At 48.8% G+C, this 14,040-nt stretch overlaps 1 protein-coding gene across 1 annotated transcript; it reads right to left on the bottom strand.

The window, feature by feature from the left end:
• Positions 1-99: 99 nt before the first annotated feature.
• Positions 100-13,492, bottom strand: ccnd2b (cyclin D2, b). Its single transcript, XM_056578446.1, has 5 exons — positions 13,091-13,492; positions 11,660-11,875; positions 8,306-8,465; positions 6,438-6,586; positions 100-3,691 (listed from the first exon to the last, which is right to left on the bottom strand). Exons 1-5 carry the CDS (start codon positions 13,286-13,288, stop codon positions 3,350-3,352), a joined length of 1,065 nt encoding a protein of 354 aa, XP_056434421.1. The 5' UTR covers positions 13,289-13,492; the 3' UTR covers positions 100-3,349.
• Positions 13,493-14,040: the final 548 nt, after the last annotated feature.

Below are 14,040 nucleotides of genomic sequence, written 5' to 3' on the forward strand. Positions count from 1 at the left end.
AGTGCAAAATAAAATCGGTTGTAAGGATTATGCTGCCGCATTGTGCTGTGAATTCTTTTAATAATTAAAAGAAAAAAAAATATATATATATATAAATATAAATATTATTTTTTTTCCAAGTGTGCCAATGATTATGCTGCCCCCTGCCAGTGGTGGCCCCATGCTAGTGGTCGCACGCATAGGGTTGCCGACCCCTGGTATGAAGGACCAGATAGTTAGTGATGTTCACAGCCTCGATTGTTGGCAAATCCTTAGGTTCTACCGAAAACTCACTCTTCTTTATTAGATACGGAACACGCCCAACATATTTACTAATTAATTGTTTGTATCTTTTTCTAGAAACGGGCTCTAAATCCTTACAATACGGACTCTCTGTAACGGTTTCCTCCATAGACGTAGGCCTATTTTACTTTTTACTTCCTGACCTCCATTTGAAATCGCGCCCCTTTCGCGCGTCATCATAATCAAGTGACTGAAACCCACCCATTGAGCCCAAATTCCAAACCACTACATTATTGTAGTGGACAGTTGGAGAAGTGAAGTGAAAACATCAGTCGGTAGAAAATAAGTTTTAGCCAATTTATTGAGCAGATATTTTGGACCGGAAACAACTGAGTTGCATGATGGTCTCCCACTGTTTGGTGAGGGGAGTCATACATGTATGACTGTCACTTTAGGGATTGGATCATGTGTTATGACATGATCCCATCCCTAAAGTGAGCATTGATAAACTACAGCACCACTCTCTGGTGTCTACAGATGGCCCAGTACCTCAAAACAGACTGAAACAAGGGTACGGGAAATCTCAAAGTAGGCAAACATAATGTAGATCTTAAATTAGATATTGTACATTTAAATGTGTGGTAAAGCCCATCTGTAATTTAGCACCATTGATGGAGAGATTCAATTTGAGCAGACCAAAGGGAATAGTGACAATTGGGGAATTTCCAGAGAAAGCGGGAAGCTGGTGGACAGAGGCTTGTTATTGGTCAGAGTTGTGATGAGGTAATTCAAGATGGGGAACCTCACTCATTCTACGTTAAGAACCTGAGGTACACACACATGACAAGAAGCAGCGAGAATATGATCGACTATAAAACACAAAAGTTACACATGAAGAGAATAAACATGCTTTTTTTTCTAGTTTTTTTTCCAAAACATCTGAAATCATGAGTGCTTCCAGTCCCACACCAACACACACACACACACACACACAAACACACACAACACTCACAAAGCTAGGAATCGGTTACATGTCATAATCCATAATATAGCAGCACACTGGAGGATCACAAACAGGAAATGTCATCAGGGTACAAGCCTAGGAAGAAGAGCTTAATAGCAGCAGAAGGAAAAGAGAATATCTAGAATATATTTATATAATATATAGTATCACTTTGGGAAATCACTTTCAAACCACTGAAAAACAATTACTGGAAAAACAGCTTTGACAATTTTCCATTTTAAAGCACATAAGATTGACAAACAGAATGTTTTTGAGGTTATTTTTTCAAACTAATAACATACAACACAGGCGAACAACTTTGTATTTCATATAAAAAGGCGTCTTACAAGACAGTATTTTTTGTAACTCAGTACAGAGCAGTTTATACTTTTTTAATTTTTTTAAAGAACACACTAAAAAAATTACCATAACACAATTTTGCACAAAGTATGTACACAAAACTTTCAACGAACTGTCTGAAAGATTCGCTGTGAATTAGGAAAACAAATATTCAAGTAAGGTTAAGTAAAACACACCAAGATGTATATCTAAATATAGATAAATGCGTGTGTCTAGACGTGACTTGGATTATCGGTCTGTGCATTGCAACTGATTTGGTTCCATATTCAACACAACTATAAAATGGTAAACCTAACCTCCTCACCGAGCAGGGGATAGCTTTGAAGACAAAGTGCATTACCCCGCATGGGAATCCAGCCCAGAATCGATCAAATAACTTAAAAAAGGGGGAGGAGTTTAGAGGGGGAGGGGGATGCGAGCCCTACCCACCCATCTCTCCTTAACCGCCTTCCCATTTCCATTGGCAAGGAGTGTGATTTCAAAAGTGCATGAAGTTTGATCCAAATCCCCCCCACCCGTAAACTCTCGCCCACCCACCCGCTTGTAAATGTCCACTTGAAATGCAAACTCAACGGTCAAATGGTCCAGGAGACCCTGCGATGACACCGCAGGGCACCACTGGGTTTTCCATCGAGCGACTTGCAAACTAGTTCCTGTGATCCACTCACTTGACCCGTGACTCTCAAAGTTATAAGTTATATAGCTTAAGTTTACCTTCTCCCTCTGGTTCATCAACAAACCCCTCACCAGTCCCCTGCCATCAGAGGCCGCTCCATTCCCTGCTTCCTTCTGCTCAGTTCTACTCTACCGACATTAAAACCTCCTCACTTGTCTTTTAAAATTCTTTCACTCCACATCCACGTTACCTAAACCTCAAACACATCAACTGCACTTCCTCTAAAAACCTTAAGACATGGCATCGGCCATCTTGACGAGGTCAGCGTGTGGGTGACCCCCCCGACTCCCATCCAACATCCCGAAGGTTTCTGCATTCATAATATCTGCGGAGATCGCTAGCGAATCGAGCACCGCCATCAAAACCTAGCAAGTCGAACGTAGCCATATGGAAATATACCAAATATTAATTGGGGGCTGCGGAGTCTTTGTTCCCCTCTCCTGAGCGGGCCCAGCCCACTCTTGGCCAGCAAAAATGAGCATAAATAATAAGGGTTGCCCTAACTACACATGTACAATATGTGCAGCAGACAGGGGAAAGGCAGAGAGCTAGCGCTTCCACTGTGTTAGCGAAGCAGGTAGATAGCGCTTTCTCCATTAGCTGAGCAGCTAGCCAATGCCTTTGCTGCATTAGCTAGCTGGTATACAAGTCGCGTAGGATCAGCAAATAGTTGACAGCATATTAAACTGGTTTCCTGTACGGCAGAAATTGCTCGCAAGACAACCATATAGACTTAATTGATTACGTTATGTTTTTCTCTAGATTCTATGAAAAAAAAATTGTAACATAGTAATGTAATTATTATGGTAATTATTATTCAAGTATGAAAATATATTTAGATTTCTGGTTTGAGAACCTAAAGGCACTATCAAGTTTTGTACGATTTCCATGCAGCTTTCGAAGAGCCGTGTTTATTATAGATGACCTATATAAAAAGTCATCATATCACCAGGGTGTAGAAAGGGGGGAAATAGAATCCGATATTTAAATCAGCGTTAAGTGACTTGGAATATCCACGGAAAGCTAACACGGTTAAACACGCCCCAATCACAGGAGGCCCCCCCTTACTGGGACTCCAGACTGGCAGCTCATTGGTTAACAGGACATGCTCCATTCCGCTCATCCTCTAGCCGATGGTGGCAGGGTGACAGGGTGCAGGTGGGGGAGGAGGTGAGTTCATAGGTTGACATCGCAGACGTCAGTTGGGGCGGCGGTGTTGGGGGGGAGAGGGTGGGGGTGGTGTGGGAGGGGCTGGTGGGTGCGAGTTCAAGGTTGACGTCGCGGACGTCGGTGGGGGTGCTGGATAGGTCCTGCTGCTCCCGGGTATTTTCCCCGGTGTAGTGGCCCTTGTGGGGCCCTTTGCTCAGGCCCTCCCGGAGGCTGCTCACCAGGACCCTCTCTATCTGCTCCTGGCATTCCCGCAGGCAGTCCTGGAAAACACACAGGGGGGGGGGGGGGGGGGGGGTCACAGCCTTCAGCGACACAGCAGAGACCATACAAGGTACACACACTGGAGAAGACCGCAGGGGGGGCAATTTCTTCTTCTTCCTAAAACCTCCACTGCCAAGTCCAGCTGGAGGTGTGAAGGCCCGGAGGCCGCTGCAGGCCGCCACGCACACTTCAACAAAACGTGGACTATTGGATTAGCGAGTGATTAGCGTGTGATACCGCGCGACGGTATCTGGATGTTTTGGTCACATGCGCCGCATACCTCCGGCGGGTGAGCGGTGGGTTCTGCGGTAAGTGGTCTAGACCGCGGTGAGAACAATGGGTCCCAGGCACCCACTGATACCAGCGACTCCGGCTGCTAGGGCCCAGGAATCCTCTACACACGCAAGAGGGCGGGCCGAGCGGGCCGCAGCCATTGGCTGGTGGACACCAGGAGATCGGTTCTTTCTCACGGGCCCAGCGGAGGTTTTTTTAACAGCGCCTCCCCCGGTGCCAACTCTCACAGAACAACATAAGGCCATCGCCCACGCGGTTTATGGAGAGCAAACATAACGTCTTTCTGCTTAGCTTGTTACGCTGAGAGTTGTCAGGCGTGTGGTTTAACAATGACTTGTAACCAAAGAACACAACACTTGGCATTCTTTCCCAAACTCTGAGCAGTACGGGTCAACGGCCGATGAAACGCATGAAGGAGCTGCAATGAACCTCCATCCTGGTACAATGCGCGAGTTATTGGATGTCGAAAGCTAGTCTTTTCTTAGCAAGTACAAGTTTTTGGACTCAATCTTGTGCTACAAGACTGAGTGAAACAAAAGGCCTGTGTTGTGCTCGGTACATGTGTGTGTTTGGGGGGGGGTGGGCGGGGGGGGGGGGCGGTACGAGAGTGGGGGTTCACACCCAGACGGACTGAGACACGAGTCTCCCCAGAGCGCACAGGAAACGAGCCGTGACCCGCTGACCTCTGGCCGGGGGACAGATCCCAGATCAGTGGCACAGGATGTTCAGAGACGGGTTGCCACCGTGCTCAGGGAACATGACCCCCCCGGGACCCACCCCCACACGTCTACCTGCGGGTCTGAGCAGCATGTGGGAGGTCTCCAGCGGTGCAGACTTTGGGGGGGGGGGGGGGGGGCCCTGAAGAATGCATGGGGGCCCACAGAGGGGCCCGCATTCCTTTGAAACGTGGGGATAATTGGAACCTGATGGTACGCGGTGGGACGCCTGTTGTGACGGCGGGCTGTGGCGGGGGCCCGCGTTGCCACGGCGACCGGACCACCAGCACGAGGGGAGGTGGGCTGTGGTCGGGGGGGGGGGGGGGCTGGGTGGTTCTGGTCGTCCATTGGTTGGTTTTTGTTTCAGCATCTGGTCTTTATGTAATAACGTACCCATGACAATACGGCTACACAGAGCCGTGTGTTCTGGGCCTTTAGGGGGACGGCGGGCCCCCAGAACGTGTAAGACACAAGCGTGTCTGCTATGAGCGCATGGAAGAGTTGGTCTGAGCTAGACTGGGCGGCTCCACCATGGACCATGCATTCGACATTCAGGCTAATCCCCTTGTAGCTAGCGAGCCAGGTTCGATTCCCATTCCTGCGGTTGGAAGGTACACGTCAATCCCCATCTATTAGACCCCTCCGTCGTCCCTCCCTCTTCTGTCTATTGAGGTACGAACCGGTAAACTAACGTACACATGAAAAACGTAAACAAATCTCCATTAGTAGAGATAACCCTAGTATCTCCCCCCCCCCCCTCCCCCTTGGATCTCCCCCCGTACGTCCCCCTCTCGTAAAGATGGCGCTGTGTGTTTTTAAGCACAGACGTACTAGAGTCTAGCAGGAGGGGCCGGCTGCAGAAGAGGGCCGCTGAGGGACCGCCAGCGCTGGACCACAAGAATGTGGGCTCCGTCTTCTGAGAGATCCCTGCCTGCTGAGGCCCTTTATAGCAGCCGTCTGCTGCCAGCGCCCGCAGCCCGTTCAAAAGAGCTTTATTGGCACCCGAGTGGAATACATCACAACCGGTTCTAACAACAACAACAAGTTTTCTTTCCCGTGTGTGCGTCTGTGTGTGCGTCTCTGTGTGTGTGTCTCCGTCTGTCATTTCTCTCTCTTTCCCCCCCCCCCCCCCCCCCCCCGAGATTGAGAAATAGCTCATACTCATTTCCAACCACTGTTTACATTTTTTAGGGTCATTTAGTTTAGAAAGTCGATTTGTAATTATGGCACGACATCTGTAAATAAAAGACTCTCATGTTTAGTTTTGGTGCAGGAGGAAATGGGAGGACTCTGTTCTCCATTGGTGGCAATCCCTTTTAGATTCATCATCATCTTTTAGGGACAAATATAGAGTAGAGCTCTCCTCATTTATCAGTCGGTTCACCCATAAAAACCTCCATGCACACCAGTACAATTATAAAAAAAAGGTCAGTTCTTTTTCCACCAGGTTCCATTTGATAGGGTAGGCCGATCCATCCCACAACACATCTGGATGGGCAGTACCACTTGATGTGATGCCACTTGTGATGTCACAAACAAGTCGATTGTGAAATGGCTCGGAATGGCTGTTCATTAACCAAACCCCAAGTGGGATCAATCACTAGACGCGCTCTTCCACGACCCAGGTGCCCCGGTACCCACCACCTCGGTGTTGGTGATGGGCCCGGTCTGAACAGCGTGAGGGGGCTCATCATAGATCCAGGGTACAACACCAATAGGTGGTCCAGGTACTCACCACCTCGGTGTTGGTGATCTTGCCCAGCAGGACGTTGAGGTGGTCCCGATGCAGGGCCTGGTCGGCGAGTTCATGCTGCATGCCGCAGATGGCAGCGCCCACGCTGCCCGTGGCGATCATGGAGGGGGGGTTCAGGGCCAGGCTGAAGTCTGCAGGGGGGGGGGGGGGGGGAGGGGGGTTAGTGTTTACGATGCGTTGAGGGCATTTCGTACGTTAGCGATTGGAAACATGCGGAGGACTGGTCTAAATTGCAGCCCTGACAGTCTTGTTGATAAAGCCGGTATGGGGATTCCAGACGCCCGATTGGCTAGGAGACCGTGAGAACGCTCTCAAGCCCCCACAACCACGATCTGGCAGATCTGCTGTCGGATCCGAGAGGCTGCACACAACAATGAGGAAACCAGCAGGAATATTCCGGACCCGTGAGATCGGGTTCCAGGACACCCCCCCCCACCCCCACCGACCCCCGCAGGAAGGTGTGGGACGGAGGTCCGGACGTGACCATGGAGACAACAACATCTTAGCCCCCCCCGACCACAGAGATTACATTAGCAGAGTCTGGAGGGTATCGAGGTGGACGGCTGTTGCTATGGGAACGTCTCCAGCGCATAGGAGCACGCCTCCGTCAGTCAGGGGCCGCCACCGTCAGACACATCAAGTCAGACGGGAAAGCGAACAGTCGGCAGCGAGCAGCCGTGTAGCGAACAGACTGCTTTCAGTCCCAGCATCCGGCTCGCCCACAAGAAGAGGCCCGCAGTGACGCCACCAGGCCCAGAAAAAGACCTGCAGCTCTGGTGGCTCTACGCCCCCTGGGGGGGTGAGGACCAGAGAGGGAGAGGACGAGGTAGGGAGAGAGAGGACGGAGCCCAGCTGTGCATAGGAGGGGCTCTCCATCATAAGAATAACATCTTCAGTCCACAAAAAAAAAAAATCCAAACATTTACATTAGCACAAATCCTCACCAGGCCTCCCTCTCTCACAAGCCCCCCCCCTCTCCCACGTCCATCCCCACCTCCCCCTCTCTCTCTTCATTACCCTCTCCAACTCCCCTGGCCCTACAGCCAGTCTGAGCTGGGCTATAACCAGTTGCTTACGAAAGGTTCAAGCGACCACAGCAACACACCCAGAGGGGGAGAGAGAGAGAACCAGAGAGAGAGAGAGAGAGAGGGAGAGAGAACGAGAGGGAGAGAGAGAGAGAGCATCACACATCAGCCCCGCCACAGCCTGCAGCAGTGAAGCCACACCAGTGGGCGGGGGGGGCTGAGTATGGCGAGTGCCTGTGGTTCGATTAAGCGTTCCCAGTAAACCAGTGGCGACCACAGAGCCGTACGCACAGAGCCCTCGTAACATTCCCGCCCCCTTCCTCCTTTGCTTTGAAACAAGGGAGGGATACTGGGAACACTGGTGAAATGCATACAGGGGTGGAGGGATAAGGTGGAGGTATACAGGGGTGGAGGTGGGGTTATAAATGTCTGAGCGTGTTCTTGAACGCAGGGCGTCTGGTCGCGTGCGTGAACGCGCGACGTCTGCGTTCATAAACAGCCTATTGTTTACCATTCACTAATATTACCTTTTCGAGGTCTGGCACGCTTTCCTCCAATGTGAAGTGCAGGGAGTTCAGATCCATGTCATTAAGGGGCAGGTGTGGTCTGAGGGATCTGGGACCATCTTCTTACTGCGTATGCGTGTGTGTGAGAGTGTGCGTGTGCATGCATGCTACAATGCGACCTGGCTCAGGTCCTCTGATAGCTAATCAGAGAGGAGGAGGAGGAGGTGGACCCAGCCAGGAGTCAAGGGGTTGGGGCTGGGACGGCCCCCCGTTTCACTCCATACGACTGAACAACAGGCAGGCGTGACTGATTGCGTACCTGTAGCACAGAGGGCGATGAAGGTCTGCGTGTGCCTGCGGATGAGAGGCAGCTTGTCCTTGGGGAGGGGCAGCCGGTGCATGATGTGCTCGATGAAGTCGTTTGGGATGACCGTCGCAATGTTCCACCGCAGCTTTCCGAGAACCACCAGTTCCCAGTCCTGTGGAGCGGAGAGCGTCAGGATCAGAACCTGCTCTGTGTAGGAGGGAGAACCGTGTGGAGGTTCTCACTATGCTCCTCCGTCTGGGTCCTAGGGGGTAGGACCGTGCGGAGGTTCTCCCTATCCTCTGTGTAGGAGGCAGGACGGTGTGGAGGTGATCAAGGAGTTTGGGGTTGGATCCCGTTGTGAGAGGGACCCTCACACTGTGACTGGTCGTTAATGACATCGGAATTAAAAAGGTGAGATATTAAACCAGCCGCTGTGAGTGTGATTAGCCTTTACACCGGGTAGGTAGGCTGGTGGACTGATCCAGCCACCACAGGGGGATACATCTTGGTGGAAACGGCCACTGGTGTTGTCAGAAGAGGCCGATTTTCAAGACGGCTTGCAACTGCTAATTGACAGGTGCGCACTCACACCTGGTGGCATTATACGTCACCTTCAACAGAGTCACTCAAAATTAGAAATAAAAAAAACACAAATCTGCATTTTGGTGGGATGCACGATATATCGGCAGTGATATCGTTATCGGCCGATGTTAGTCATTTTTTAACATATCGGCATCGGCCCGATAAGTAACTGGTCCGATATTAACAGCCGATATTTATTTCCGTCTAGTTGCCGTTGTGTGTGTTTTTTTCCTGTGCGCACCTTGTTTGGTCATGTGACAGTGTCAGAAACGCAGCCAGAGACGCACGGACAGGCAGTACAGGAGTGCTTGTCACCTTCACTGAAAAGAATCAATGTCGGCGGTTTGGATGTTCTTTACTGTCTCAAATGAAGGTACTCGAATTGCAATATGCAGTACTTGCAAAGCCGAGGTAATGCGCGGAGGATGCCGTGTCAAATCATTCAACACCACTAGTGGTGCAACGGTTCACGGGTTTCCCGTGATCCGTAAGGGTTAACCCTCACGGTTCGGGACGCAAGTGATCCGCGGATCGGCTGATAAAAAAAAAGTTGTGCGTTCACGTGATCAGCGCATATTTAAAAAGGACAATTCCGGTATTAACAACATCATCAAGTATCGTAGAGAAATACAGTTTCTGTTGTGTTTTATTTGGCGTTCCGTAATCCCATTGAAACGGAAACCGGATCTGGACATGTTTATATTTGGTTGTAGTCTTTTCGCTCGGTTCTCCGGATCAACAGTAGGGCTAGAACCAAGTAAAAAGACTACAACCAACCTCCCTTGATATATTTGATTTAGCCCATTTCACAGATTTGAGTTGAAATTGACTTAAACTTGAAACACTTTTTGTAATTTATTAGACAAGTGTCTGGTTGCCATGAATATTGGCAAATTTGATTTAAGTTATAAAACCTTGTCAAGATATTTTGATTTATGATCATTATTGTGATTTATGATCCAAACTTTTTCATAGTTGCAAGTTGTAAAAGTAGCCTAAAACTAACACTGTTAGTAACTTCTGTTTGTTATGGATGCCCTGTAACTTGATGAAGCAACAATGTATTTCGACGTTTTGGAAAATAAAGAAGGAAATAACTTTTTCATATTCACAGTGATTACATGTTCTTCAGTATACCAAATCATCATAGAAACTTGTTTTTATACCAATATCGATATCGGTAAATATCTGTTAACGGCCGTAACAGCAATTTTTATATCGGATATCGGTATCGGCTAGACTAGAGAGTACTAGCTAGCCAACACCTAGCCAGCACCCACCAAGCAAAGACCAAAAAATATACATAGGCTGTGTTCGAAATCGTTCCCTATACACTCGTTCCCTATTCCCTATATAGTGTATATGATTTAGTGCACTATATAGGGAATAGGGAACGAGAATTCGGACACTACGCTGAACATTTCTAAACGTCATTTGCGTCAGTAAATGCGCCGGGTATTTGTGTGACGCAGACAGATGCGCCCACATCATGTAAACATACCAGGCACTCACGAGGAAAGCTGGAGGTTGTATTGATGTTGAATGTTAAATATTCTATGTTAAATCCCAAATAAATTGTTGACATTTCTAAACGAAAGCCGGAGACTCCATCATTAAATGTATTAGTTTTCGCGGTTATTCAGCTTCTTCTTCTCCTCCGGAAAAACACGACCGCATTGCATTGTGGTATACGGGAGTAACATGTAGGGAACATCGTATGTACCCTATTTTAAGTCCACTATATAGTGCCCTATATAGTGGACCACTGAGATTTCGAACACCCTACAAAATGGCGTGCACCCTATTTAGTGCACTACATCCATGATAGGGAACGATTTCGAACACAGCTATAGTGTCACCCTTTCATGATGTTTCTCAATGAACGGATGAATGGAGAGGACCATGTAGTCCTTCAACATGCCTCCTCTGAAGCAGATAAGTCACAACTTTCTCAGCTGTCTGTCCTCCTGAGTGACTGAGTGAGTGAGGTAGAAACTGACTGATGATAACGATGACGATGACTACACATAAGCCTGCAGACAATGCCCGCCGTTCCCCGAACAAGAGGGCGGCTCTATTAACCCGTCTGGATGGCAGAGCCAAGATGGCAGCCCTTCTGTTTGGTACTTTTCCGTTACCCAGAGATGACTTCAGTTATCTGGTTAGTTGAACTCCCTGGTACCGATGTGCGGTTGACGTTTTTGATTACACACGTTCAAATACCAAGTATTTTATTGGCAAGAGATCTCTCAAAAAGATCTCAAAATCAAAAACATCAAAGACATACAAGGTTAATATTTCATTCAAACCTAATATTTACTGAGTGTTGTGTAAATAGTTAAGTGGGTTGCCTTTGAGGTTCGATCTATAAAAAGGTTATTTTAAACGACTGTTCTTTCATTAATCAAGGATTTCCACAGAACTAAAAGAACACATATCTTTGAATTGCTCTCAAAAGATAGAGTTCAAAAGGCTTGCACGCAAAAATGCAACTCATAAAGAGTTTAAAACGTTCATAACCATCTAGGAAACCCAGACGCTGTTCTGCCTGACGGCCACCAGGGGGCAATGACGGCGCCACCGCGTTACCGTTACAGTCAGACAGCGGGGCGCAGTGGGAGGGATGTTGCTCATTGTACCGTGATTAACTGAACAGAGAATAATACATTTCCTGTGGCTCCAGTTCAGTTCTGGCCAACATTCTAGAGGGAATCTAAAACAGCCTAAATATGGCGTTCAGCACTCAGATGAACGAGACTTTTCGAAGAGGGTTTAGCTTCTCACCAGTAGTTCCCGCGGGCTGATGGAGTTGTCCGTGTAGCCACAGAGCTTCTCCGCCAACAGCGTCCGGCAGTCCTTGAGCTTGGAGGCGATGAAGAGGCAGACGGCGCCCAGCAGCTGCAGGTAGCCCTTCTTGGTGGGCTCGATGGCCAGGAAGCGGTCCAAATAGCTAATGGCCATGGGGAACACATCCTCGTTGGAGCTCTCCTCTTCACACACCTGAACATGTTAGGAAAAAAGATTATTCAAGAGTTATAACCAGATGATAAGGAGACCACACCCACAGAGAAGACCTGCACAACCGGGCATAGCAGGTCTGGACCTAGACTTACCAGGAATACCAGGTCTGGACCTAAACCCACCAGGTATGGGACCTAGGCCCACTAGGCCCGGGACCTAGGCCCAGGACCTAGGTCCACTAGGCCCAGGACCAAAGCCTGGATCAGGTCTGGGACCTAGGTCCACTAGGCCTGGGAACTAGGCCCACCAGACTGGGACCAGACGCATTAGGTTTGGGACCTAGACCCACTAGGTCTGTGGATCAGGCCCGGGTCTTAGACCCACTAGGTCTAGTTCAGGCCCTGGACTTAGACCCACTAGGTCTAGTTCAGGCCCTGGACTTAGACCCACTAGGTCTAGTTCAGGCCCGGGACTTAGACCCACTAGGTCTAGTTCAGGCCCGGGACTTAGACCCACTAGGTCTGGACCCCCCGGGTACGGTCTGCTTGGGTCTGGCTGGTATCAGACTAAACGTTGACTTTATTTTCGGTCAAGACTTTGAACTAAAAAACATGCAATGAGCTAACATGTAGGAAGTGGTGCAACACCACCCCCGCACTCCTCCTCCTCCTCCTCCACCACCTTTGAGGACTCAACGCTGCTAAATAACTAGTTTGAACTAAATGCAAATAAACAAAAATAAACTACCAGCACTACTTTAAGGTTTAAGCACTTTAGGGACGAGACGGCTTTTTGCATGAAGTTCTGAACTACAGGCACCAGTTGCTGCCATGCATGTTGCTGCTTTTCAGGAATTCATAATAATTAATTAAAACCCCGGATATGTGCGCTGATTTCATGTAAATTAAGCCTAATCTCTTCGTGTTTATGTGATTACGGCTCGAGGACAATTCCAACCGGTTTACTGTGAACTTTGTGCAAACACCCCACGACTCAATGCATTCGTGTCGTGGTGGAATTTCCTTGTCTCCCACGCCAGTGATGAGTCATCTCCATTCCACCTTAACATCTCAAGACCAGCCTTAACATCTCCAGACCAGCCTTAACAGCTCCAGACCAGCCTTAACATCACCGCTCCCCTACATGTTATAGACTCAGGTTGGGAGGACGTGCAGAATGCTTCAACAGGTCGCCAGCAGTTCGCGGTGGTTCTAATTCCTGAACAACAACCATTGAGCCCAGCAGCAGACCCACCTCGTGCATCCAGTCGGCCACCATTCTCCTCATGTAGGGCTTGATGTCCTCCTGCACGACCTGGAAGTAGGAGGACTGCGGGAGGAAGCGTTCCTCCACCATCAGCAGGCTTTGCAGGACCCGGTCATCGTAGAAGATGTTGGGGTCCGGCGGGGCCCGCACCACTTTGTCCGACTCGAGGCAGAGAAGGTGGTCCATCGCTCTTTGTCTGGCTCAATAATAATAATAATAATGCTAATAATAATAAAGCAAACGAAATAAATATGACACACACACACACACTTATACAGACAGGCCTCGGGGACAGAGAGAGCACGAGGACAGCGGCCCGGGACGGAGCATGGGGAGAACGCAGCGCTGATGTCTCCTCCTCCGCCTCTCGTCTCCTCTGCGCTGCTCACTGAGCTGCTACTCAGAGAAGGAGGGTCGACCAATCAGCCGTAACGCCAGGATACCTAACGTCATCGCCGATTGGTCGAGGCTGCGGACCAATGAACGGCCTGCAGCGGCGTTGGCTATTATGGCTCATATAATATGCTTGTTTACGTTTTATGTACGGGTTTTGTATTTGACCACCAAAGAAAACACCGTCACCAGTACCGACCATCATATTCACTCAGATATCATTAATAAACATCGATATGTTTCGTGCCCTTCACCAAAACGATGCCTTTCAGAATGATCACGAGCAGCACAACGCTCATGATAGCAGGCATGCTGAACAAGTCACTGCAGCATAAAGAAGAAAACCTTTGAACACACATTGCTATCTTACACACTTTGAAGCATGAAATTATACAAGGAAACGACTGTTGGTGTAGTTTAAGCTGATCTCCAAAGTGCCTGAAGGTAAGGGGAAAAGAGCAGCTCAGATCATTCATGTAGTGATACAGGATCACAGCCAATAACCTCTTCTAAGCCAAGGCTATTAGTGGAGAAGCGTGTACAAA

Source organism: Gadus chalcogrammus, chromosome 19, assembly GCF_026213295.1.
Source record: "Gadus chalcogrammus isolate NIFS_2021 chromosome 19, NIFS_Gcha_1.0, whole genome shotgun sequence".
Classification (NCBI taxonomy): domain Eukaryota; kingdom Metazoa; phylum Chordata; class Actinopteri; order Gadiformes; family Gadidae; genus Gadus; species Gadus chalcogrammus.